Source organism: Triturus cristatus, chromosome 5_2, assembly GCF_964204655.1.
Source record: "Triturus cristatus chromosome 5_2, aTriCri1.1, whole genome shotgun sequence".
Taxonomy (NCBI): Eukaryota; Metazoa; Chordata; class Amphibia; order Caudata; family Salamandridae; genus Triturus; species Triturus cristatus.
In genome coordinates, this window is record NC_140588.1 from 33,785,260 (window position 1) to 33,811,725 (window position 26,466).

Consider the following 26,466-nt stretch of genomic DNA (forward strand, 5'->3'; position numbering starts at 1 on the left):
TGAAGTGGCTCAAAGGGAGCGCACATCAGATAGGTCAATACTAGATGCAAATCTTACTGAGGCATTACGAAAGGGACAGGAGGAAACATGTGAGTAATGCCCTTAAAGAATCTAGAAACAACAGGGGATTTGAAAAGAGAAGGCTGATCAGGAAGCCTTAAGAAAGCAGAAATAGCTGAAAGATATCCCTTAAGGGTACCCAGAGCCCTGCTGGGCCAGGGAAAGAAGAAAGAGGAGAACCTCAGAAAGAGGGGTGGAAAGGGGATCGACAGCCTTTGCTGTGCACCATGCCACAAATTGTTCCAACCTTTTGGATTCCCGATCCGGGGGAGTGGACCGGAAGGAGGTCTGGGAGGTAGAGGCCTGGATAACCAGGCTCTCGGGCGTGGGGTGCAACGACAGAAAACTGGGGTCGCCCGCTGCAGGGCGGTGGCGCCGGGCCCGTTCCGGTCCACAGGAGGAACTGTGGAGGGCTTGGACCAGGTGCCCTTCAGAACGTCACTCAGTGCTTCCTTGAACTGCAGCAGAGGCTCCGAGGAGCTTGCTGACGTTTGAAACACTTCAGTGAGGAGATTAGTCCTCACGGCCACCGCAGGCAGCTCCAGCCCAAGGGCTTCGGCTTCCTTGCGCAGCACCACAGAAAATGTAGCACCTTCCTCCGAAGCCACGGTCGGAGGAGAGATGAAGCCAGAGTCAGGGGAGGTGTCAAGACCACTGGCATCCCCCAGTTCGTCTGCCCAGTTCCGAGATAATTGGTCCTGCCGGGCCAGAAGGTCCTCAGACCCTCCCAGTCGTCACCGTCATCCGATTCCTGTTATACAGGTGGAAGGATCGGAGACGGGTGGAAGATGAACCGGGCCCGGACCGGGACTAAACCGCGGAACGGCGTTGTCCGAAGGCGGTGCCGGGGGCGGCACCGGAGGAGTCGGCGCCGGCGGAGGGGTCGTGAGGTTGACCGGCGCTGACTGGGATCCAGGCCTGGATCCCACGGGGGCCTGCGGCGTCGGGACCGGAGTCGACAACGGCGCCGGGGCCGGAGCTGCTGGTTCGCTAGGCCTCCCAGTTGAGCCTGCGGGGCCCACAGGCGCGCCAGCAGGCATCGACAGCAGAGCCAGGTTCCTCATGGCCACAAGGTAGTCCCTGACCTCTGCCAGAGTCGCGTCAGACCCAGGGACCAGAGGGTATGGGGTCGGACGGGACTCCTGCGGCTCCGACGGAGCCGCGCGGGTGGTGCCACCCGAACCCTCAGCCGAGTCGCGCGACTGGCGAGGGGAGCCTGAAGAGCGATGTCGCCTCTTCGACTTCTTGCTATGCTTCGACTTACCGGATCGCGAAGACTTCAACCCCGATGAGCGGTGATGGCTGCGGCTCCGCGACCGGTCCCTCGACCGGGACCTTGAGCGGCACGGAGCCGAATGCTGGAACTCGAGCAGCTTGCGGGACCGCTCCCGCCTAGCCTTCGAAGTCAAGGCCCGGCAGTCGAGGCACGACTCGGCATCATGGTCAGCCCCAAGGCAATAGAGGCACCGGCGGTGGTGATCCGTGACAGACATCAGTCAGTGACAGGTGTCACAAGCTTTGAAGCCAGGCATCCCTATCGGCACCAGAGTCGAGGTCGACAAAGAATGGAACCAAAAGAGTTAAAAAAAAGTTTAGTCAAAAAATGACTAAAAGGGTGTGCTCTTCCCGGATCGGCACTTAATGGCGCGGAAAAAAGAAGAACTGAGGTCAGCGCGCGAGGGCGGCGTCTAAGTACTCCGACGACGTCATCCCGGCGATCACGACGCCGGACGCGGTGCCGCAGACGACGCCTAGCGACGCGCAAGGGTATTGCTGACGAAAAATCTTTCCGGATCCAGCCTGACGCCTGGGGATATTCTAAGGGGAGGAATCTAACTAACGTGTTTCTTTCAGATACAGCTTTTACCTGAGTTAAGATACCAGGTGACCAGTATTGATGGAATTAGGACAGACCATCCCATGGCAGTGGTAAATCACAGCTGGGGAGGGGTCACTGGCCCAAAGAGAGTGGCAGTGTCCCCAACCTTGCCTGTAGACTGTCTACTGGGGAATGATCTGGAAATCTCAGCCTGGGCTGAGGTGGATCACAATGTCCATTTAAGAAGGTTAGGCATCCCTGAGAGAGTGGATGAGACCCTGAGGGCCCCACCTCCACCCCAGGAGAAATTAAGGGGAGTGAAGCCTGAAACAATGGATCACTCCACACAAACAGAGAGCATAGGGGGTGAGGAACAGTCCTCCCCCCACCAGACTAAAGGTAAGGGTCAGTTTTCTAAGGGAACTGATCCTGCCCCTTGTGAAGTAACTGTCCCAGAGGTGGTCAGGCCTGTCCTGGCCACATCTCTGATGGCAGGGGATCCTTCCAAGGTGGTACCCAGTCTGGAGCAGGTATCCTGCCCCCTCTCTACCCTGCCTCAGTCAGCCCAGGGCTGCAGAGGTCAGGGAGGTCAGTGGACCCTTAGTGGGCCCCTGTCCAGAGGAACCCCCTCATCAACAGATTAGGGATACCCAGCAGAGTAGTTCTAGCCAGGTGAATATTCCTCTACATACTGAGGGATCCCCCTTACCCCTAGGTACAGGTAACCCACAGATGGACTCTGTTGGGCACAGGGAGAACTGGGACATAGTTGCCCCAGACATTCCAATGCCCTCCACTATTCCAACCAGAGGGACTAAACCCTCAGCTGTAGGCAGCCAGAGGTTGACCCTTAGGGCCAGATTTGACACAGTCATGGACAGAAAGGCTTCCATGGTGACAAGTGTCCTGAGGAAGTTGAGACCACCCCAAATAGGGCCTCACTTCCAGACTCAGACACCCCACCAGCCTGCTTCTGTACCAAAACACAATACAGGTAATTTCCCTAGACTTTGGAGAAACTCCAGAACCCCTTGGGGTAGGATTTCCCAAGTGGACCATGGGACAGGGAGCAACCATGCTAGTGCAGGTTCTTCCTTATATGGCCACACAGGAAATAAAGGCTTATCTGGACAAGGTTAGCCTGATCTCCTTTCGTTTGGGGGGGGGGGGGGGGGGGGGGAGGGGGTTATGTAGGAATCTGACTAGATGGTTGTCCCCACTTTTTTTCTGGTGTTTTGATGTTTGACTAGTCTGGCTGGGATCCTGCTATCCAGGACCCCGGCCTATCTGCTTACTCCCTTAAACGACATGGTGTGCATATTAGGTGCACTAGTGATTGGATATTGTGGTGCCTTCTGAGTCCCTAGTATATGGTATGTTAGGTACCAAGGGCATAGGTACTTCACAGGCCTACCAGGGGCTGAAGCATGTATTATGCCACCCCTGGGAAGCAGACTAAATCTGACACCACAGGCCTGCTACTGCAGCCTGGGTGAGGCAGTGTTAGCACTCCTCACTGAGATATAGGTTCACTATATCTCTCCCTGCACACACATTTAAACCATGGGAGGGGGTGCCTCTGCCTGAGCAGGGCCCCTCTGCAGCTCTCAGAGTCTATTCCCTGGGGCTGTTTGTGAATGCGGTCAAACCATATACTCTTAAGTGCATTATAACCTCGCGGTAAATGCTAACTCTAGGATGGCTGCATCAAAACATGTCGAGTTTGGTGTCAAACGCTTTGGAGTCATACCCCCACAGCAGTAACTGTATGATCCCACCCTTCTAGAGGGATAGACATGTACCCACTGTAGAATCCTGAAGAGCCCTGGCATCACAAAATGGATGCCACCAGTCACAGACACTGGGCTGCCCTCCTGCTGATGACCGACACTCACAGTGGAGGAGGCCCAACAATAGGCATCCTGTCACAGGGAGGTGTGGTCACCTCCCAGACAGGGTTTAGTGTATTGGGGCTGGGTGGGTGCACTCCTAGAGTACTTTGAAATCCGGCACTGGGAGAGCAGTAGGCTCCTCTGTGCATATGCCAGCTCAAACCGATTCAGGGGCTACCTGCCCCTGCTCTGGCGCGAAACTGGACAAAGGGAAGTGGGTGTAGCCACCCACTCCCCTGACCCTCCCATAGGTGGGGTCATAGAGCTAGTCCCTCCCTTCCTTCTAGTATAAGTTAGGGAACACTTGCCATTGCAAACTAGATATCCCTGGAAGACGCTCTGAAGAAGAATCCTGGACCTTCGACGTTCCACTACCTCTGGAAGACTGAAGAAACTCCCTTGGAGTCCAGGAGTGACTCCCCTGCTTGGCAGGCACCAAACTTTGCAATCAACAGTCGCAAACTTTACCGCTCCTGCCAGAGTCCGAAGTTCATGCAGCCCAGAAAGAGGATTTCCTGACTTCTCCAAGGCCATCGTGAGTCCCCAGCGACGCTGAGGCAAGTGGACCCCACGAGTGACCGCAATCCCTGGGTAGCGTGCACTATTTCAGAGTGCAACCCCTTCACGACGTTCTACGAGCTTGTGCTTTGGGCCACGTGTGGTCCAAGCCTCCAGCAGGATTTCCACCGGAGATCAGAGGCCTACCCCGTCCCGAGTGACCGTGGGCCCCTGTTGAGTGAATCCTCCCGAGGTGTCTTCGCGATCCCATGCCGGTTGGTTTGTGGGTCCCCAGAAGACTTTTCTACAACACCAAAGGGCTCCCCTGGTTGCTCCAGGCCTGCCCTGACTTACCCTCGCTGGGTGAGTTCCTCAGACCTTGCTGGTCTGCACCGCTGACTTTTTACACTTTCCACGAGACTTGCTGTTGCCAAGGCTTGTTGGCTCCAATCTGGTCACCGACACCGCAGTAAGCTGCAGACTTCGTGGGACATGCGGAATCCAGCTCCTGGTCATCGTCGCCTCCTGGACCTCGTGGCTGAAGAGTCAAGACACCCGTGGATCACCTAAAATCACCCGACGACTGTGGGCATCCATCTTCCTTGCCCCGCGTCACTGCCAAGTGACTTTGAACACTGTCCCCTCTGCTTTCAGGTCTTCCTTCTTCTGAATCCAGGCTTGGATTCCACCGGACACTTCTCCTGTCTTCACAAGCAGCAAGTCTTCTTTAGCTCCCATTGAAAACGACGCTGCGACCCGACAACAAAAGACACCTATGCACCCGGCTTTCCAGGGTGAGGTAACTCCAGCACTACGGTGCTCCTGTGGGTGTTGGCTCTAGCACTACTTACCCTGTAAGTGACTTGCTTGTAGACTCTCCCGAAGTATCCTAAAACTCTAAATTTCCAATCGCGACTTGCGCCATTGAAGTCAATTGGGATCTGCGGCTGTGTTCTCACACTGCATGCGTCTCCCGTGGGTCCTTTACTTACCTGCCTTGGGTGGATTAGTGGGGCCCCAGCACTTCTGAAGGCACTAGGCCTTGTCCCCTTGCAAGTCGTTATCCCCAAGTCTCTTTTTTAGTATATGGTCTGGTACGCCCCTAGGGCCCCAGCCATATTTGTGCTTAACTTGTTGTGAAATGTTGATTTTTGCATATGTCCTTGACTTCTAATCTCATAAAGAGATTAGTAGAGTGTGTCTAGTAATAAATACATATATATTTTATATATATACACCTGTGTGGTGTCCTTTCATTTAGTAATTCTAGAGATTATAAGGTAAAACAAACTGCTTTACTTTCCTCTAAAGACTTAGCCTGAAGGCTGCTCTCCACAGCTACCACTAGGATAGCTTTCTTTAAAAGGTGGTCTTAAACCTACTACCATAAGAGTCGATTTGTACTGGTGCAAGGTGTCCACTTTAACTAGTGAACAGCATATACCAGGCCAACTTCTCACAAATAGGGATCCCTGTGCCGCGCAAAGGATCCTTCTGGCGCTTGAATGCCTGATTTCTTGCCAATAATGGGCTTGTGGAACAGATAGATACAGAACTTTAACCCTACTCTGAGATCAATACTGGATCAGTCGGCAGGTTGGGAACTGTATGGGCGGCAGGCAAGGTCACGGTTACAGGTATTGCCAAGACGTATCAAACATACTGAGAGGGATAAATGTAGCCACATCACAGAGCTTGAATCCTGCATTTTGCACCTTGAAACAAAAATGTTATCAACGCATCCATGCAGTGACAGCTCGAGCTCAACCGGATATCCCTGCTGACAGCTGGCTTTCACCGAAGCTGGACAGTGTCGGAGAGTGTCTATCCACCATGTATGTTAGCATCGCAATAAGAGAGGCAAGCTCCTACATTGGCTTGCCACTAGAGGTGCAAGCTCCAAACTGATACCTTTGATTACAGACCCGGAGGGTAGCCCTCTACAAACTCCCAGTTCCGATAGACGATACGTTTGCAGACTTTTACGAACTGCTTTGAGCTCACCAACAACGTTCTGCTCAAGAACTGGCTATTCCATTTCTAGAGGATGTCCCTCTTCCGCAGCTTGCAAGGTCTCGACGAGTGAGACTAGAGTCTCCCATCACCGAATATGAGATATGGGTTGCGATTTATGCGCTGAACCCAGGAAAACCCCTGGCCTGGATGGGTTCCCCCTCGAATACTTTTGAGAATTCTGGGACATCCTCATTCCCCATCCTCTCAAACTCTACACTGAAGTGGCACGGGTCAGCTCATTCCCACCTAATCTGGACTTGTCTACCAGTGTTCCTCCCCAAATGAGGACACCCATCGGACTGCTGTGCGTCATACCATCCCATATCCCTGATCAACGCCAACATAAAGATCTTTGCTAAGGCGTTAGCCACCAGGCTCCAACAGGTTCTGGGTAATCTGGTACATCCAGACCAATGTGGCTTCATGCTCCACAGTAGTACTCAGCACTCTTTGGGGTGTTACACCCCCTTAATAAATGTACATTTTGATAAGTAATTGGGCACAGGTGCTTTCAGTCGGGTATGGTGAGGTGTCCATCAGATTTCACCAGGAATGTTTACATAAACACAGACAAAAACACACACACTCTCTCACTTTGTTTTGAAAGTTCACAACATTTTGGGATATTTTACAAAATATTGTATTTTCTCTCACCTAGTGCCCCTTCCAATCAGCATTCCTCTCGCCTTCCACTACCCCTTATGCCCCTTTTATGCACTCCGCTAGTCGTACAATATATTTTAGCAATATATGCTAGCGTAATTGTTGGAAAATCTGAAACTTACAACCCCCAATCTTACTGACCAAGGTACGCTCCTGATGCTGGGACTAGTAGTACTTGTCAAAATGATTATACTCCAGCTCTTTCTGTACATACTACAGAATTTCCAGCTCCAGATCCCCAATCCCTGGTTCAATGATGTCGCAGTGCTCCTTCCTCTGGAAGGGCCGGCACCCAGGTATAGCCTTTAACAAGTGTTAGGTTGGTTTATGAAGGGGCATTCGACATCTGTTTGCATTACTACCCGTTTCTTGTTGTCAATGACTGGCTGACTGGGGGCTGAAGTGACCCAACTTACCAACTTGAACAAGGCCCACCTCGGTTTGATAGCGTGATACACTTCCTGTACGGCCGGCCCATCCCTTCATACACTATAGAAGTTACTACGATGATATTCGTCAGGCGGGCGGCCAATAGGTTCATGGCTCAATCATATGCCACGGCTAGAGGGTTTGAGGCTGGGACTCGATTGGAGTTATCATACTGGGAGACTAATGGAGCCGTTTGGTCATGCACTCATTTCAGGACCTACAGGCGGCCTTCAAGCTATCATAGTCTCAGTTCCACAAATATTTACAGCTCAGGTATGCACTCGCATTGCATCGCTCAGAACTCGCAACCTACCTGGATTTAGCCCACTAGAGGTGCAGTCGCTCATTATTTGCCAGCGTCGCGGCGGCATTTCTCAGATTTACCACTTCCTGGTCTGTAATACCGCGGAGTCGATCTACACACTCTGACACAAGTTGGAGCAGTGGTTTGGCAGTCTGGAAGATGCTGAATGGCGTGAGGCCTGCATGGCCTCCATGCACAATTGCTATTCCAATGCGCCTGCGACTGATACAACCGCACCATCTGCATACAACTTACCTCACACGCAGCAGTGGCTCTGGCTTGCAGGTATACTCTCTGAACCTCACTGCACCGCTGCTCCCTCCCAAACGCTGATTTGTTTCACATGGTATGGCAGTGTCCTCCTGTGGTGTGTTATTGTAAGCTCATAGCTCAAAGCATATCCTGAGTGCTAGATCGATCGAAAGCTAATTCCCAAGTTGGCTCGGCCTTATGTAAGAGGACTGAGGTGCCTGAGGGGACTGAATGATTGAGGCATAGCCACAATGGTTGCATTGGTTGCAAAGGGGACATTGCGCGCAATCAGAAATGTTAACATCATCAGACAATATTGGAATGGAGGGCTAGCATGAACTGGTGTGCCAAGCAGTAGGAACTAATTTATATCGCATGGGGCTGCGCCTGTAAATTCACCAAGATCTATGCAATTGTATGCTGTCTTATTGTGTGTTTGTTCTTAAAATGCAAATAAACTTGATGATCAAAAAAAAAAAAACCACCAAGATATGGGGGGCCTATTCCGGTTTGTCTGTCAAGTGCGCTGGACCAGTGGTTGGGGGTCCCATGTAAACTACCGGAGAACTGGGACATGTTAGTGGATGCGAGCTTCTCGTTCTTTATGTTGTTTTTGTACTTATGCTTTAAATACCCAATAAAATAGGTTTACGTAAAAAAAACGTGCCATTCCTGGAACAGACTCAAACCGGCCTTCCTTGTGTTGAAAAAAAGAGTTAAAAGGTTTCTTCATCAACTAAGAACAAGAAAGTATTGATGCATTTCCTAACCGAAGGATGAGAAATTCTCCTATACGATTCCGTGGGATAGTGACTTGCAAAATAAAGTATAACTAAAGAACTACATAACAGGCACAAGAAGCTAGTTCTTTTCATCCAATCTGTAGAATCTAAGCAGCTTGTTAAAAAACAGATTTAGCAATTTTAAAAATTATGGTGAAAACATCAAATGTCTTAGGCACTTTATTAAGGGGCTGCCTGCCCTGATTAAACATTAGAGAAGATGAAACACTTACGAAACAAAGCATGCAACAGGTGGCAACTCGGATTATAACTTTCCTAGAACAACAATACACTTGTGTCCCAAAAAGATGGCAATAACACCCAGATAACAGAGCCTTGAAGATTCAAGAGCACCCTTTGTTAGAGTGTCTAACTCAGCCACTCCTTGTCTAGGGTTCACAATCCTAGACCTTCAACAGTATAAATGTAACCATGGCAATAACCATATTTGCCAGGGCAAATAATCAGCAGCTAAAACATCACTCAAAGGATAGTTTAGAAACTAGAAACAGAGTGTAGAATTTTTTTTAATGTGTTCTTGGGTACTGCATATTTTGCACTGACCACCCGATTACAGGTCGCCTTATTAAATCTATTATCAGAAGGATAGACTGCAGTATATTTCTTGACTCCACATTCAGTCAATGTCTTCCTAATGCTGGAATATCAAGTAGATACTTGGACCACATTGATCCTTGAGTATAGTGCAGATGCTTCCATGGTGCAACAACACTCCCGGTAATCCTATGTCACTCTTGCAGTAGAAGGGTGGGGTCGTTTGTAGGGCAGTACAGTGGAGACCTAAGTGGCCACTGTTTCTGGGCATGGAAGGTTTTCATCCAATTCCTCTTTAACTACCATTCTTTTCTAGTATTCCCTGGTAGCGGGCCACTGGACTGTCCTGATGAGAGGCATTATGTACAACTGCTGCATAGTTTTCCTAGTGCCATGCTCTGAAATAGTTCAAACGAACACAGTTCAACTAGGTCATTCACAACTTCATATCAAACATTCTCGAAACCTAGGCTTTGGGGGATGGATTAGACTGAACCCACCCTTAGAAAGTACCCAAACTCCTCATCACTGCTAATAACAATCACATATCATTCATCCTTTTCCCCAGCCTTTCTTATTGTTTCTACTACATGTCCTAGTAGTCATCCACATGCCTTCCACTCCCTGAGTGTGGAGCCATCTAGAGACCTCTTCACACCACCATACAAATAGAAAGATTAGATTCTCCCATCATCTTCTAGCCAATGACACATTTTCTTTCCATGACTTCAACCTCTGACTCCCTTCAATCCCTAAACCACAGACCAACTCAAAGAAATAAAAATGGATTGTCCCTTGTTCCTGTGACACCTGTGAAGAACAGAGGTCCATGCGGACAGTAAATCCAGACAGGACACCTCACAAAAATGCCTAGTCAGAATTCTGGTCACAGCTGCTCTCAGCTGAACAGCAACCCTTGCCCAGTCTGAGGCTCAGCCCATGCTTTGTACACATGCTTGTAAGTCTAGGGTTGCTGAGGAGCTTCAAGCATATTTACACTGTGGCTAAGCAAGTGAGTGTACTAGCTCTAGTTGGAGTAGAATGGAGTCAGTTAAGGTAATGTTAATACCTAGGAAACTATCCAGGGATATTCATGTACTAATATTGTACTTCATATGTTATAAGAAGAAACCCAAGACAGAGCTATCCCATATTTCGTTTTACACATTCCTGAAATTAAAGAAGGCAATATTAAGATTGTCAGTCTTCTTCTATACAACAATATTTTCATATTTCTCAGAACTGCAACATAAATGTAATCTACCATGCCATATATACAAAGATTTGGAGAAAGAAAATGTAGGTGGAGTCCCAGCTAGAAAGAAATTTGAGGAGGAGATGAGAGTTTGGGTGGATGAGGGGACTAAGAAACACATGTGGCTGAAGGCTTTTTAATCTGCTTCAGAATCAACAATTTCAAGTATATTCAACCAATCTAGATTATTTTTCATACATACATGCTCTTTGATACTGTATAAGCAGCTTAAGTGTGGATTGATGTATTCTGATGGATGCTGGCATTGTGGTAAGGCACCGGGTGCTTCGCTCGATATGCTGGTCTAATGAGACATTTCAGGACTACTGGTGTCAAGTTATGTTATGTGCATTTTCATAGTGCATTATCACCCTTGAGGGTATCCAGGCACTTCTAAGAGTGTGTGGCTAGCCTTGTTGAGACTTACTCACAGCCAGATCTTCAGCTTATTGAGGAACTCAAAGAGAGAGGAGAAAGCTCTAATGTGGTGTAGGTCATTCCACGCTTTAGGAGCAGTGTATAATGAGGCATGACCTCCTGATCTGCTTTTGTGTATGCGTGGGACGTATGCTAGTAGGAGTCCGGATGAGCGAAGGTGTTTGGAGGGTTAGTGTAACTGCACATGGGTGTTCAGTTAGGTTGGACCTGTGTTGTGCAGTGCTTTTTATGTGTGATTCTGATGTTTTAACTGTAAGCGCTAATGTACTGGAAAGCCAGTGGATTCCCGGGGTGGTGAGACCAGCGTGGAAATTTGGCATTTAAACCCCCTTGACAAGCCTTAAACTCTACTGTAATTACATATGAGTCACTCCTAAGGTAAACTTTGGGTAGCCCACAGGGCAGGGTGCACTGTAATTAAAATGTATGACATGCACTTCTACGTTTTACATGTTCTTATTGTGGAAAACTCCTAATTTAGTTTTTCAATACTGTGAGGCCTACAACTTCCATAGGATAATGTTGGGGATTCCTAGTCACATTTCATAAGCTGTAGTTTCCAACTGAGAGCAGGTGTCTATGTTATGTTTGGTGCCCTTATAACGAAAAACCCTATTTGATGGTAAAGTCCCTATTTAATGGTAAAGTCAGGTTATTAGAATTTTGAAGAAGCCACTTTTAGAAAGTTGGCATTTTCCTGTTTTTAGAACTTTTGCAGCTGTAGCCTGTCCTGGAACCCATGGCAGGGTGTAACTGACAGACTTTGTGAATGCTTCCCAGTCAGTCACACAATAGAGGAATAAGGTGTGTCTCAATGGCCATCTGCTGGCAGGATGGGTGGGCGTGTAGCTGAGCACAACCCAGTTACACATGATTAGTCTGTGCTCTGCCTTCACACAAAGGGCCTACCAACCTCACATTGTTGCTACAGCCAGCTTGGAGCAAAGGCAAGGGAGTCAGGAAATTGCATTCACTTCAAAGCCACTGTCTAGCAGTTTCTTTCACCTTCCAGATGGAAAGCACAAGAGTAAAAAAGGGGACCGCAGACACCAACTCTTCAGTGGTTACTCTGCCAGAAAGAGGGAGTGCTGTGCTGCCTGGAAGGACTGCCCCTCTGCTGGACTGCTCCTCTGAAAGACTGATGCCATGCTGTCCAGCTGCGCTGCTACCTTCTGCCTAGGTAAAAGGACTGGATTTTCAACTCTCCCAGAACCTCTAGAGAGACTCACAAAGTCTAGTTTGTTAGCCTCCTGTTCGGAGCAGCAAGGACACAAAAGGCTTCCTCCATGTTGAACCGGCACCTGGACCTGAGTGAGTCCTGACCCTCCAAGTGGTGCGCCCCAATCCTATTCCCTTGTAAGTAGCACTAAAGGTGACCAGATAGCCAAAGTAAGAACTTAAAAACTTTTGGCTAAAAACAGCACCGTGAACCAGTAGGAGACAGGGACCAACTTGCTCACCTATCCGCCCGAGGTGCATCGCCGGACGGATTGGCAGTGGAGCTTCTCCTACAACGTTCTTATCTGCAACAACAAATCTTTTTCAGCGGTCCTTTGGCAAAAGGGTATCTGGCCTCGTGGAACTGTCTTCAGCTACAGCCCTTTCCTCTTCTGCTGGAGTTTTTCGACTTTCATTTCGATTACTAAGTTTGAACAGAGAAACCTTCACCGGAGCTTCAGCCCAAGGCTTTCCAACGGCAACGCTCCTTTCTCAGACACCTCTTGCAGCCTCGCCCTGCTGAACTTTTTATTCTCCGTTTTTCTCAAGAATTTTTCAAAGTCCAAAGGTAAGTGCTGACCAGGTCCAATACATTTCTTGTATCTGAACTGCGTTCTATCATGGTCAGACATATTTTTCGACTTTGACCCGGTCTCGTGCAACTTGGTGTCCTTGGTTGGCGCTTTGAACTTTTAGGCAACAATCTTCCGTAAAAACTTTACAAATTTAATAATCCAGTTCTAATGATTAGATATGTGTCTTTTTGCTGTCATAATTTATTCAAAATGTACTCAAGTTTTCTAAATTGGTTTGGGATTTTTCTTGCGTTGGGTTTTCACTTTATTGCCGTTTATGTTTTGCATAAATACTTTACACATTGCCTCTAAGTTAAACCTGATTGCCTTTTGAGCCAAACAACCCAAGTTTAAGCACTGGTTAATTTTGGGACTTTCTGTGGTTCACGCTGTAAGGGATTGTGGTTGTTGCTTGACCAGGGCTCACACCTCAGTCAACCAACAATCCAAATTTCTCACAGACAGTATCAGTTGTGTATAATCAACATAGGCGAGTACATCAATGTCATCTGCAAGGATGGCATCTGCCAACAGTCTCATGTAGATACTAAAGAGGGTTGGGCTAAGCGTGGAAACCTGCAGGACTCTGCAAATGAGTACCCAGACTTCTTAAGAGTTTGGCAACTTGTTGACTGTTCTTCTGGTTAAAAAGGTGCAGATGGGCTGGAGGGGGGGGGGCTTTGGATGGCATTCTTGTGAAGTTGTCTGATCAGGATGTAGGGTGTTGAAGGTTGCTTGTCGAAGGCTGCGTGTTGAAGACTACAGAGAGATCGAGTTAGAAGAGGGTTGCGTTTTCTCCTCTGCGAAGGATCATATGGATGTTGTCCATTGCTGCGATTAGGTCTGTCTCCATACTGTGGTTTGGTCTAAATCCTGATTGTGTGATGTTGAGGAGCTGGTGGTGAGTGAGGCATTTGTTGATGGCTTTTTTCTAGGACCTTGGCCGGGTACAGTAGGAGGGAGATAAGACAGTAGTTCGCAAGCTTGGCTGAGTCTGCTGAGGACTTCTTTGGGATGGCAATGACCAACATGTGCTTCCAGGCCAGCCAGAAGATAGCTGTATTGATGGAGGTATTAAGGATGGGGGTAAGAGCTTTGCTGATAGGAGTTGAACCTTTGTTAAAGGCGTGGTGGGGGCAATGGTCTGATAGGGCCCCAGAGTGGATGGTCTTCATGATTACTGCGGATTTCTCTGTGGTGATGGAAGATATAAACTGAAGTTTGGGTATATGCTTGACGCTTAAACGAACCTGGTGCTCTCTGCGAATAATTTCTGATCCAATGCCCTAGTGTGAAGATGGCAGGCAAATATTCGATCTACCAATTTCTATAGCTGCAAAGTCAGTGATGCACACTTTGAAAAACACTTTTCTTTCTAGTCACACATGAAGAGGGAAGGAGGGATAGATGAATAGACAGATATTCTAAAAGCGCAGAGGTAATTCAGAGGACATCCGGGCACCCTCTGGATAAAAGAAGATGCAGAATAAAGCAAACTGGTTCCAGAGGATGGCAGTATTGGAAGAGTGACAGTGTTTTAGCTTTTCCTGGAGAGAATTACTTTACATATCTAAGATACGTAAGGGAAGAGTGTCCCAGAGTTTATCTCAAAGAAAAGAGAGCTCTTCCTCCAAGTGTGCTATGTTTGGTTTTGGGGACGTCAAGTGGCCAGAGAAGAAGCAACCTAGCCGGTTTGTAATCACTGACTTTCTTCTGCAAGTTGACAGGTCATGTATTCTAAAAGGCCCTGTGGGCAAAACACAGGGACTTAAATAAAATGTGCTTGCGCACTGGCAGTCAATTTAGTCACTTATGAATAACAACTAAACTGTGTTGACTGAACTAAGACATGGTTAAATTGGCACACTCGTTGATATGATTGGGCTGTGTATTTTACCATCTTACTTAATGCCTTTCTTAAGGGGCTACCTATCCCCGAGTCTTGGAGGGGGGCGGAGGTTATACCAATATTTAAGAAGGGCTCCAGGGAGGACCCTGCTAACTACCGCCCAATAAGCCTTATTGACGTTAGCCAGAAGGTGGTTGGCAGGGTCCTGCTGGAGCGAATTCTATTGTGGGTCACTGACAATGACATTCTATCACACTATCAGGCTGGGTTCAGGCCGTTCACGGGCACGATCGACCAGGTCTTTAGGCTCCTACTGATATACTGGGAAACTGTCCAGATTGGTAGGGGCAATCTCCACCTAGCCTTTATCGATCTGAAGTCGGCCTTCGATCTGGTCCCTCGTGACCGTCTATGGTCTGTCCTCCATGATTTGGGTCTTCCGCCTTATATCCTCGACCTCCTGGTACACGAGGGGAATTTTGCCAGGGTGAGATGGGGTAGTCAGGCACAGCGTACTGATAAGATCCCAGTCAGCAGAGGAGTCCGCCAGGGCTGTGTACTAGCACCCACTCTTTTTTCCCTTTTTGTGAACGGAGTGGTGAAATTTCTGCTAGAAGTCCCGGCGAACGCACCTGTTTTGGCGGGGGAAAAAGTCCCCACTCTTTTATTTGCAGACGATACCCTGCTGTTGTCTAAGACACCGGCAGGGTTACAGAAGCTTTTAGATAGATTTTATTTGTTTTGCTCAATGAGAGGTCTAGTCATTAATACATCAAAAACTAAGCTCCTCTCTTTTAAATCTCGTAAATCATCTAGTGTATCTATTTTTTCTGATGGAGTCCCCCTAGAATATGTCAAATTATTTGACTACCTAGGTATCAGGATCTCTGACAATATGAGTTGGAAACCCCACATTCATAAAATGCTGCTTAACCATAAGCGGGCTGCGGGGGTAATTGCTAAAGAACATCGCTCCTCGAGGAGCAAGCCAATTACTCCCGCATTAATGATCTACCAGGCCAAAGCAGTAGGTTCGGCTATGTATGGAGCCGAACTTTGGGGGTTCGAAAACACAGATGAACTTACTTTGTCCGAGAATACATTTCTAAGAGAACTAGTATCAATGCCTAGGGGTACTCCTTTGAAACCTTTTTTTAGTGACTTGGGTAGGCGTTCATTCAAAGACATTGCTAGGCTACGCCCCCTGTTATTTTGGGCTCGCTTATGGCGTACCCCGGAGTTAGCAAAATATACTGAGGGCTTGAGAGAAATAATGAACGCAGCCGGCTCCCAAAAAATAAGCTGGCTTCGTAACATCAAAAAATCTCTTATCCAGCTTGGTCTTAATGACCTTTGGGAACACGGAGCCCCTGTGAGTAAGGCCGATCTCAAAAAAGCTTATTGGGCCTGGATTGATAATCGGGACCTTGGTAGCTCAAGTCTTGGAAGATTAACTGAAGCTTACTATACCTTCAAGCAGACAGTTAACTTTGAGCCCTTCCTTGAGTTCATATCAAAACCTAGGGACAGAGCACTGTATTTTCAATTCAGACTTGAGATCCTCCCTACTCGCGAATTTACTAGCAAATGGAAACCTCCCTATCAGACCCCCGCTACTTGCCCGATATGCCCTGAAAAAGTAGAAAGTACGGCGCACATTATGTTTGAATGCCCAGTGTATAGCAATCCAAGAAAAAAATGGTTAGCCCCTGCCTGCCGTCTCCTGGGCATTTCGAACTATCGAGTTGCCCTACGTATTCTTCGTTCTGACACAAGTTTGATGTTAGTTTGTGCTGTGGCAAAATTTCTGGGCTGGTCCTGGATTATTAGAAACAAACTTAATAACTGCACTAGTTGATATAATGAATTGTTTTTCTTATATGTCTTTTTAAATCACAGTTTTAAATCTGTATTTTTAATACGTCTTTCTTAAACTAGCCATTAAGCTTTTATCATGATCTGCTGTAAAATTTGTTTCCTAATGAACTTCTATTTTTACCATGCTTTTCTTGTATATGCTTTTATGATAATTCTTATCGAAATAAAGCTTTTTGACTATGACTATGACTATGATATGATACATCGTCCTCGGTTACATTTTACACGTTACTGATTTGCAAACCAACTACTTTTATTTGTGTTTACCGTTTGCTTTCAGTTAAAAATGCTTCCAGGGATTATTGGTCAAAATTCCTTGAAGTTTAAAATGTATACAAGGGCATCATTCATTTTCCTGGTGTGATACTGTTGATTCCATTACCTATTTCAACCTCCCAACCCCCCCAAAAAAAGAAAGCTGCAAGCAAGTCTATGGATTCTTAGGCGACACATGACGAAGGGATAATGTAACAACCTGGTCACGAGCACATTAATGAAAACCCAATAAGTCTTGCTTGCAATAAAGGTTGGATTTTGACTTCCTTCCACCAGTCACCTCCCCCAAATGATATCTGCCCTCTTCATGTGTTCACCTGCATCATGTTGGTTCATGAACTGGGGGAGGAGTAGGTCAAAGGTTGGCCACGTCTTAGAAAGACAGCGTCATAGTCTTACAAACATAAATGGAGTAATAAAAGAAGAACTTCTTTGAAATATACGTGGCACACTTTTTACGCGAGACCATAGTACGGAATATTAAGGACTTCACCTGATGACATCAATCTCAGATCGCCTTCGCTTTTGCTCATTCTCTGGAACTATGTGCCAAGTGAAGACCAATCGCCAGTCAAAACCACCAATTTGTGGCTCCCCAGCATTCCCCAGATATTCAAAAGTATCCCAAGTAATGACATCAATCACGGGACACACCACTGCAGACTCTTCTTCTCGGATTCTAGAATTTTAAAAATATCAACATGGAGAAATTAGTTACTTAGAAAGAAAGTACCTCATGCATGTTTCTAATCCGGTATAATTTATAAACGTTTGTATATTTATAAAGTGAACACCACTGGCTTCTCACTAACTTTATCTTACATGTTTGAAAAATTCAAAGTTACTTACAAAGTACACAGTTGACAAGCATTTTATCTTTATCACATTTGCAAATCTAAAGTTTCATCCCTATCAGTAAGGAAACTTGACAAAATGCCTAATGCTCCCTTCATCTTTAAGAAAATTATTGTTAAATTAAGCAGCGCCATTTCATGTCACAAAATCAAAACAAATGAAGTTCTGATATCCAAATGTCCATTTTAATGACTCTCAAACCTCAATCAATGGCAAGATTCACCACCACACACCTACAAATAATGAATGTTCAACAAAATCTCATTTGGAAACCAAGGCTTTGAGTCCAAGGTTAGTCGCCTAAAAACAAAAGTAAATGCAAAGTACTGCTCCAGAAAAGGATCATGTGCCTTTCAAAGAATTCAAAGTTCTGCATGAAAAAAATCCCACAACTCCCCGCTCTCCATGCCATTCCAATTGAATAAGAGGTGTGTCTGATTCAACAACACTCCCTGAAAAGTATCGGAGTGGATAGAAGAGCAGTTATGCATCGGAGGAAGACCCACTCAGTGGATAACTTGCATCTTGCTTTTCAAAGTCAGGATCTTTTCAAAACATTTTAAATAGATCACAAATGCACTGCAAGTCACACTTGCTGAGGTGTTCTAGGGACCAACAGCAAAGAACTAAGGTGATTTTTCAAACTCTTTATCTAATTGCAAGTGACCCTAAGTATGAGTAATTAAGTTTGAGCAACACAGATTTCATCGGAGTAATGTGTGGGCAGAAAACCATGTGGCTGCCCTCCATATATTTACCAGGGTGATTAACTAAGAGTGCTCAGTCGCAGATTTGGCCTCCATAGAATGGGCCTCATTACGTCTTGCTGTACTGCGACTCATCTTTAGAGAGGAAAAAATTACAAACTGTCCACTTACCAACTGCCTGCTTCAACGCAGTTTGGCCCTGTACAGAAGAGAACATTGAAACCCTATGATGGATTGTGGCTTGATTGTTGAGAAAATGCAGAGGTGGCCATTTTGGAAAGGTGAAGACAAAAGGAACATCCAAGTCGACTTTCTGGTAGGGACTCATGGAAGACGGGAGTGAGGGGAGGAAGGGAGAATTTGTGCTGACAGTCCATGTCGTCCACAACACAGTTCTGAGACGTGGGACAATAAAAGAAAAGGTAAGGGCCAGGACTAAAAAAACGCTGCTTCAATATCAAGACTGAGCGCAGCAGTAAACATGTTACCAGCAGGTAAGGTATCCTGAGCATGGGCCACTTCTGTGCCACACAGATACAAGAAAAGGAAAGAACGTCTTAGCCAGAACCTCCCAGAGAGACATGAACTTTAAAGCAGCTGCCCTCATAAAATAGTTGCACTACGGAGCGGAGGCTCCCATGAAACACTGAATGCAGGGTTGCAATTTTAGGGAGATCTGCACTGCAAGGTTTAAAAGTGTACACCCCTGCCCCACTGATTGCCAGACTTGCCAAGAAAGGCCCAGTAAAAATAATGAACCAAGATACCGTTATGGGCAGAGGAGACAACTATCCAAAGGAGGACACAAGGAGCATAGCCTTACTAATCCAGTGTACTTGTTGAAGAAACCTCTGAAAAGGTGAGAATCACATTTTCTAAATGTCATACTCACATTGGCCATTAATCAAAACAGGAAGGAGTGCATAAAGCAAAAATCCGTGTCCAGGGATGGCTAATGCAACACATATTTTTCTACCTACATCGTGGCATAGGCGTACTCGCCGTCGCCACTACATCTACCACAGTTCCTTGGGGCAACTTGCTGGTGTGACGAGCAGAGTGCGACCAACCTTTGAATCAGGAGTGCATAAAGCCTCAGTCGAACTGATGGGAGAAAAGGTGAAACTTGGAAAACAGAGAGCATCGTCCTACCCAAAGTAATAGGAGTTCATAGGAAACTAGGATTTCTTTTTGTCTGTGATATTAATAGGAAAAGAATGCAAAGAATTGTGATGGCAAGAAATACAAGCACAAAAAAACTTGTCTATGGGGCACTAGAGAGCCCACAGCAAGATGACTGCACTCTAGTGCAGCTCTGCCGTCCGTGAGCCAAAAATCCGACATTATCCTGCAAGTGGATACCAAAACTCGACGAGCTGCGATCTGTAAAGCTCGTAGGAGATGCAGAGGCTTATAGCGGGAGAACATCCTTGAGAATTACCACTGAAACTGGCATCTAAAACTATCATGACTGAGCACTTGTCCGCATACGACAGCTTGGCGGCACTGACCCGCTGAGGCCCAAAGAGCAAAATGCCTGGATCTGACTCCCGCTGAACAAAATACGGTGAAAGGCGAGGGAGATCCGGATATACTCGACACCACGATCTAGGAGGTGAGGAAACACCTTTGACCGTAAAATAGGAAGCTATAATTGACAGAGTGAGCCAGAGCAGCGCCAGGGAAGATTAGCACGCTAACTCCCGCACAGCGGACTTGAAGTGAGGAGAGACGCCGCCCGGAAAACCTAGAGGCAGGACTACTGATGACTGAACCCTGCGGCGGTCGTGGGATGCCAAGCGCCGGCTGTGTGAGACCCTCCGCATCGATGCACTCGACCGGACGGGGGAGGCAGTGAGTAAGGATGCACACACGCACCAAATCAAAAGGTACATATTAACGGATGAGGGAGTTCGAAGTTGAACGGCTGCAAGAGTCCCTGCCACGCACTAGGCGATGAGCTGAGAAGCCGAGTTGTGAACGGACTATGCTGCAAGGCATGACACAATGAATAGAAGGTGCGTGTTGCAGGATACTACAACCAGTGCTTTAAATGGTAAAAAATAAGTGCGGGTACTCACCTAATTGAGATGTGGACTAGGGGCGGGGCTTTGGGTGGGCTAGGGGGCGGAGTTATGGGCAGCGCAATGGGATCCGGCCAGGGGCACCCATTTAAGCATTCCTCTTGCTCATTACTACACTCATTTCAGAGCATGCCCAAATCACCTCTTTCCCCTTACCCCTCCTACCTGGGCCCTATTCTGTCCTTCAAGGGTCTGCTATTGACCCTCATGCCACATTTATTCTAAGGCCTTATTAGTTCAACTATGCAGATGGCACTAAAATCATCTAGAAATTTGAACAATGACCCAACGTGGGCATTTGCACGATAGGTCCGCGTCATTGTGCATTTGAAGACTGAAGCACCAGAAACATCTGAAATCAGCCTGTAATGCGGCACTGGCCCAATGTTGAACTGGTAAGGTCTTGACTCGGTCTGCGGTGTCAAGGATAGGTTGGTGAGCTAAGTTGCATGAATTTATCACTGACTTTGGAAGGTGGAGGTCAATTGCACACCTCGGTAATTACAGGGGCCACTGGAGTTTAAGGGCCCACTTCTAATGAGGGCATCAGTAGTTTAAATCTACTTCCACCTCCGTGTCTCCTCAGGAGGATATTCACTTTCCTTGGATTTCTATAAACAGTGCAGCCTCCGATCACACTTGTAATTTCTCGACAGTACTACCTGCCAATGGACTCTATATCTGCTTTCTTCTTGGATGGTGCTTGGAGAAATGAAGGGCCCAATATCCAGAGGCCATGGTAAAAACAAGCGTGTGCAAACTGCTCTTCAAACGATTTGCGACCCAGGCTGCATTTTGCAGGCAATTAATGTGCTAACCTGTGACGTAGCAGAACGAGGATTCACAGGGGGTGGCAAATCACAGTGTGAGTCGGCCCCCTCCCAAACTTCCTGCCAGCTCTGCATGAATGCCTTCTGAAGGCGTCTCAATTAGCATACTGAAAGGCGAGATTAGCACTCGATCAGAGTGTATCACGAAAATGGATCCACTCGTGTCAGCTGTGTTGCTCTTCTTCTTTTTGAAAATGCTAATTTCACTGAACTTGGATCACATCCCCATGAGTACCGGTACTCTCTTTGGACAAAGAGAAGTTCTGGTACTTAAGCGCCGAAAATTTAGAAGTGCCGGTACTCAGTACCGGTGAGTACCGGCCCATTTAAAGCACTGACTACAACACCAGAGGCAGTTACAATATCAGCAGATAACAAGATGAAGAGACCGAAGTGCCTGGACAAACAGATAAATGAAGCAAATTGCGAACTTTAAAAGAAAACAGCTGATTTGAGCGCAAGCGCGTGAGACAGCCTGGCACAGAGAGTGGATAAGAGGAGCACGAGGAGGTGAGCAGTGAAGTAGAACTTGGAGCAGTGCACTGCAAATTGATCAGTGCAGAAGAGCAAGAAACTTCTACTAAAAAGTGCAAAAGCTCAAGCAAAGAGGCAAAATGGGGAGAACGGATAAAATACAGCCCAGGCTTACATTTTAGCCCAAGCACACCGTGCGAGGACTGGGGGAGGCTGCAAAGGAGTCAGATATGGAGGGGCACCGCCAACCTACTAGTGCACTTGAGACAACGCAGGCTGGGATGCAGCAAAGCTTGCAATACATAGATGGCAAAATTGATTGCTGCAACCTGTGGATGGATAACTTGACAGCCAAAATGGATCAACATGTGGGCAGATTAACGGAAGTGGAGCAAAGACTATCTACAAATGACAACACTACACAATCTCTAAATAAGAAATGCCTCAACATGGGAAAAGTGCCCGCCCTTGTACAAGCTAAAAAAGAAGACTTGGAAGCAAGATCCAGGAGAAACAATTATGGGTGTCCCAGAGTCGACGAACAGGGGGAAAATGGAGACATACGTCTGAAGCATGCTAAAAGAGATCTTTGGCGAAGAGTCGCTGTCACAAATGCTAGTGGTAGAAAGTGCTCAACGATCCCTACCACCGAGACACCCCCTCCCCCGGAGTGTCACCACAACCAATTATTGCAAGACTTTTAAACTACAGAGACAGTGACACAGTTTTGCCTTTGGCTCGGGGGGAGGAAATAAATCATCAAGGGAACATAATTACCTTCTTCCCAGACTTCACAATGTCGGTGCAAGCGGCGAGGAAGGAATATCTGCCAGTAAATAAGCACCTGCAAAAAGCGGAGATAACCTATGCTATGCTGTATCAGGCGAGGCTGAAGATAACATACAAGGGCAAAGAAAAGATCTTTCAAACGCCCGTGCGGCCATGGATTATGTGGATGAACTAACTTTGAAAGACACACTGAGAGCTGCCTTAGATGTGGGGCTCTGGGGGCGGACTGCCTTCACCTGGCATGTGCCTGCCCTGAGGTTGCAAGGTACTGGTCCGCGTTGTTTGCGCCCATCCAGGCCATGGTGGAGTTTCTTCTTGAGGGTACACCGCTGCTTGGCCTCCTAGGGTACATAAAAGAGGTGCCACCCGCGAAACGTAGATTGGTGGCCACGCTCCTGGCAAAACATAGTAGCCATGTTATGGGGCAGATGACTATCACCTAGCGAGAAGGATTGGCTCCTGGATGCGGTTTACTGTAGTGACCAACTCTCGCGTTATTGGGATTTGATGCCACCAAAATCCTACCCCGGAGACATCTGAGAACCATTGCGGGACTACTTAAAATCTACAGAGGATTAAAGAGCACCCACTACAGATGGAGGCTCCCCTAACCACACTAGACAAGGCAATCTAGACATAAGCCTCCCTCAGCAAATAACCTACTCGCCATAACAGACCAGGCACAATAGGAATTAATGTCTAAATAATAATCGATGGAGCAGTTTTGGACATTAGTTCAGCGAAATTAGAAAGGTGTCGCTGCCAGGCACAGTACTCACACAGATGTCAAGATGACCCAGTGGGACATAAATATGACTGACTTATGGACTGCAACGAAAGACCTTCCTTTTTTCCTGATTCCTTTTTTCATTGTCGTCTCTGCCCTTGTGAGTTGCCATGTGTTTTCGTTTCTCTTTATTCTTTGTTGTGTACTACAGTTATGGGACCTTTGGAGAAGTTGACTATTCAATCTGTCCAAACTGCAATGTGAATAATAAGGCCCTTATTTTGTATGTTATATGATTGCTAATACAGAAAGAATTTTTTTTTAAAACTTAGAAAGACAGACAGGAAATGTCAATCAGATGAAGATTAAAAGACCCCCCAGGCGGAACCAGGAGGGGCAAATAGCTTATATTTTGTTCTGAGCCTGAACCAAGTGCTAAATGCTGAACTGACTGCAAAGACAAGGTGTCCAGTAAGGTGGTGGCGGACAAGTCATGTAGCGGTGAGAGGCCATTAAGGCTGGGGTGAGCGCATGTAATAAGTATGTGAATGACTGAAAATTGACATGCTGTACATACTCCTGTTAATTGTAGGTAAAAAGGAGCTAACATAATTAGAAGGTCTTAGGCTTGTAGAGTAACTGGGACTCACTGTTGTGATTATAGTGGTGGCTCGCGGCCCCCGGTCAAAGGGGTGTGAGTTGGGACTGTAGGTGCTCCCCTGTGGGTGTAACACAAAACTGTTAAAAGTTGTATGGCACTGATCAGCAGTGCTGAGTTAATGGATTTGCCATGAGTAGCCATATATATGTTACACAGGGGTACCTCTGGCATGATTGGGATTCTTAAGTGGGGGGCAGGGGGTTGTTAGATTTGATGGTCATTGCTGAAAAAGTACAAAAAATGCACAAAGATGGTACCTGTATGAAGGACAGGATAAGCTCATGGATGTGCACACAGGACTGATACACAAATAAAATCCCAATGACTAGAACATCTTGCAGTGATCATCGGGAATGTCCGGGAACTAAATGACCCCCCTAAAAACCAGACAAGTATTAGCATACTTCTGCGGACACGCCGAAGGCAGCCCTGCTACTGAACAGAGGATTTGCGTTTACGCCAGCAAAGACTTGGTTGCTGGCAAGAGGAACTCACTTAGCCCACAAAGCGTGGCTTTACTATACCACGTCGTCATTCTTCATGATGGATTTATGACTTGTACATACAAGATCCACACTTAAGAAAAGAGTTCTGGAATAAACTAAATCTCGGACACAGTAATCACTGTTACCCTTTACTGTGCAAATACCACTGAGTACTAGAACCAATTTCGGGTCGGAAATAAAACTGGAACTGAGGAGCCATACAAAGAGATTAGAGTCCTGAAGAAGTCGCTGCGCACATCAGTTAAACGCAACGAAACACGTGTTGGCTAAGGACCTCTTGATGAAACTGAAGTGACTGTTTCAATGGAGGAACAAGAGTGTTTTTTATTATTGTCAATGATACATGATATATACTGTCAGCGTGTGCAAGGGACTGTTGTTTTGGTTTATTAGTGGGGAGGAGGGTGGCTCTCCCCACCCTTATGCACCGGAATCATACTTGTACACTAGTATATACTCACTGCGTATTTCCCAGGAGCGCCATTACCCTACACAATCTACCGACCAAGAAGTCCCACCGCAACGAAGGACACAACTTATATTAAATACTTAACTGAGGCAGAACGCAAATCAAAATTTTGCTCCAAAGAGCACACAGCAAGGTCTTATGGTGAGGGCGAGCGCCCCGGGAAAGCCCTAACCGAAGCAACTAGAATCCCCAGATTTGCTAATCAGATCTTGGAAATATTTGATGATGAGGGTACTAGGCATATTGACTCACATGAGATGCTTAATGCTTTTACTAATTACCATGTGTGAGAAGTTGGCCTGGCATATGCTGGTCACTAGTTATAGTGGCCACCTTGCACCAGTCCAATTCGACTCTTATGGTAGATAGGTTTAAGACAACCTTTTAAAGAAAGCTATCCTACTGGTAGCTGTGGAGAGCAGCCTTCAGGCTAAGTCTCAGAGGAATGTAAAGCAGCTTGTTTTACCTTATAATCTCTTGAATTACCAAATGAAAGGACACCACACAGGTACATATATCAAATATATATTCATTTATTTCTAGACACACTCTACTAATCTCTTTATGAGATTAGAGGTCAGGAACATATGCAAATATCAACGTTTCACAATAAGTTGAGCACAAATATGGCTGGGGCCCTAGGGGCATACCAGACCATATACTAAAAAAGAGGTTTAGGAAAGACGACTTGCAAGCGGACAAGGCCTAGGGCCTGTAGAATCGCTGGGGCCTCACTAATCCACCAAAGGCAGGTAAGTAAAGGACCCACGGGAGACGCGTGCAGTGTGAGAACACAGCCGCGGGTTCCCTATTGATTTCAATGGAGCAAGTCGCGGTTGGATTTTTAAAGTTTAAGGGTACTTCAAGGAAGTCTACAAGCAAGCCACTTACAAGGTAAGTAGTTCGAGGGCCAACACCCACAGGAGCACCGGAGTGCACAAGTTACCTCACCCAGGAAAGCCGGGTGCATAGGTGTCTTTTGGTGTCGGGTCGCGTCGTCGTTTTCTATGAAAGCCAAAGAAGTTTTGCTGCTTGCAAAGACTGGAGAAGTGTCCGGTGGAATCCAAGGCTGGATTCAAGATGAAGAAGACCTGAAAGCAGAAGAGACAGTGTTCACAGTCACTTGCCAGTGACCCGGGGCCAGGAAGATGGATGCCCACAGAAGTCGGGTTATTTCAGGTGATCAAGGGTGTTTTGACTTCAGCCACGAGGTCCAGGAGGCGTCGACGACGACCAGGAGCTGGATTCGTTGAGTCCCACGAAGTCTGCAGCTTACTGAGGTGTCGGCAACCGGATTGGAGCCAACAAGCCTTGGCAACAGCAAGTCTCGTGGAAATCGAAGAAAGTCAGCGGTGCAGACCAGCAGGGTCTGAGGGACTCATCCAGCGAGGGTAAGTCAAGGCAGACCTGAAGCAACCAGGGGAGCCCTTTGGTTCGATGAGAAAGTCTTCAGGGGACCCACAAGCTGGCCGGCAAGGGATCGCGAAGACGCCTCGTGAGGATTCGCTTCACAGGAGCCCACGGTCACTCGGGACGAGGTAGGCCTCTGATTTGCGAGGGAAATCCTGCTGGAGGCTTGGACCACACGTGGTCCAAAGCACAAGT

At 47.0% G+C, this 26,466-nt stretch overlaps 1 protein-coding gene across 2 annotated transcripts in view; it reads right to left on the reverse strand.

The window, feature by feature from the left end:
- The window catches only part of GALNT12 (polypeptide N-acetylgalactosaminyltransferase 12), a 668,716-nt gene that overhangs the window by 391,945 nt on the left and 250,305 nt on the right, over positions 1-26,466 (reverse strand). For both annotated transcript variants that reach the window (XM_085606792.1, XM_085606791.1), the window contains exon 4: positions 17,253-17,438. In XM_085606792.1, the coding sequence (XP_085462918.1) occupies positions 17,253-17,438 (186 nt within the window). The remainder of the gene's footprint in view (positions 1-17,252; positions 17,439-26,466) is intronic.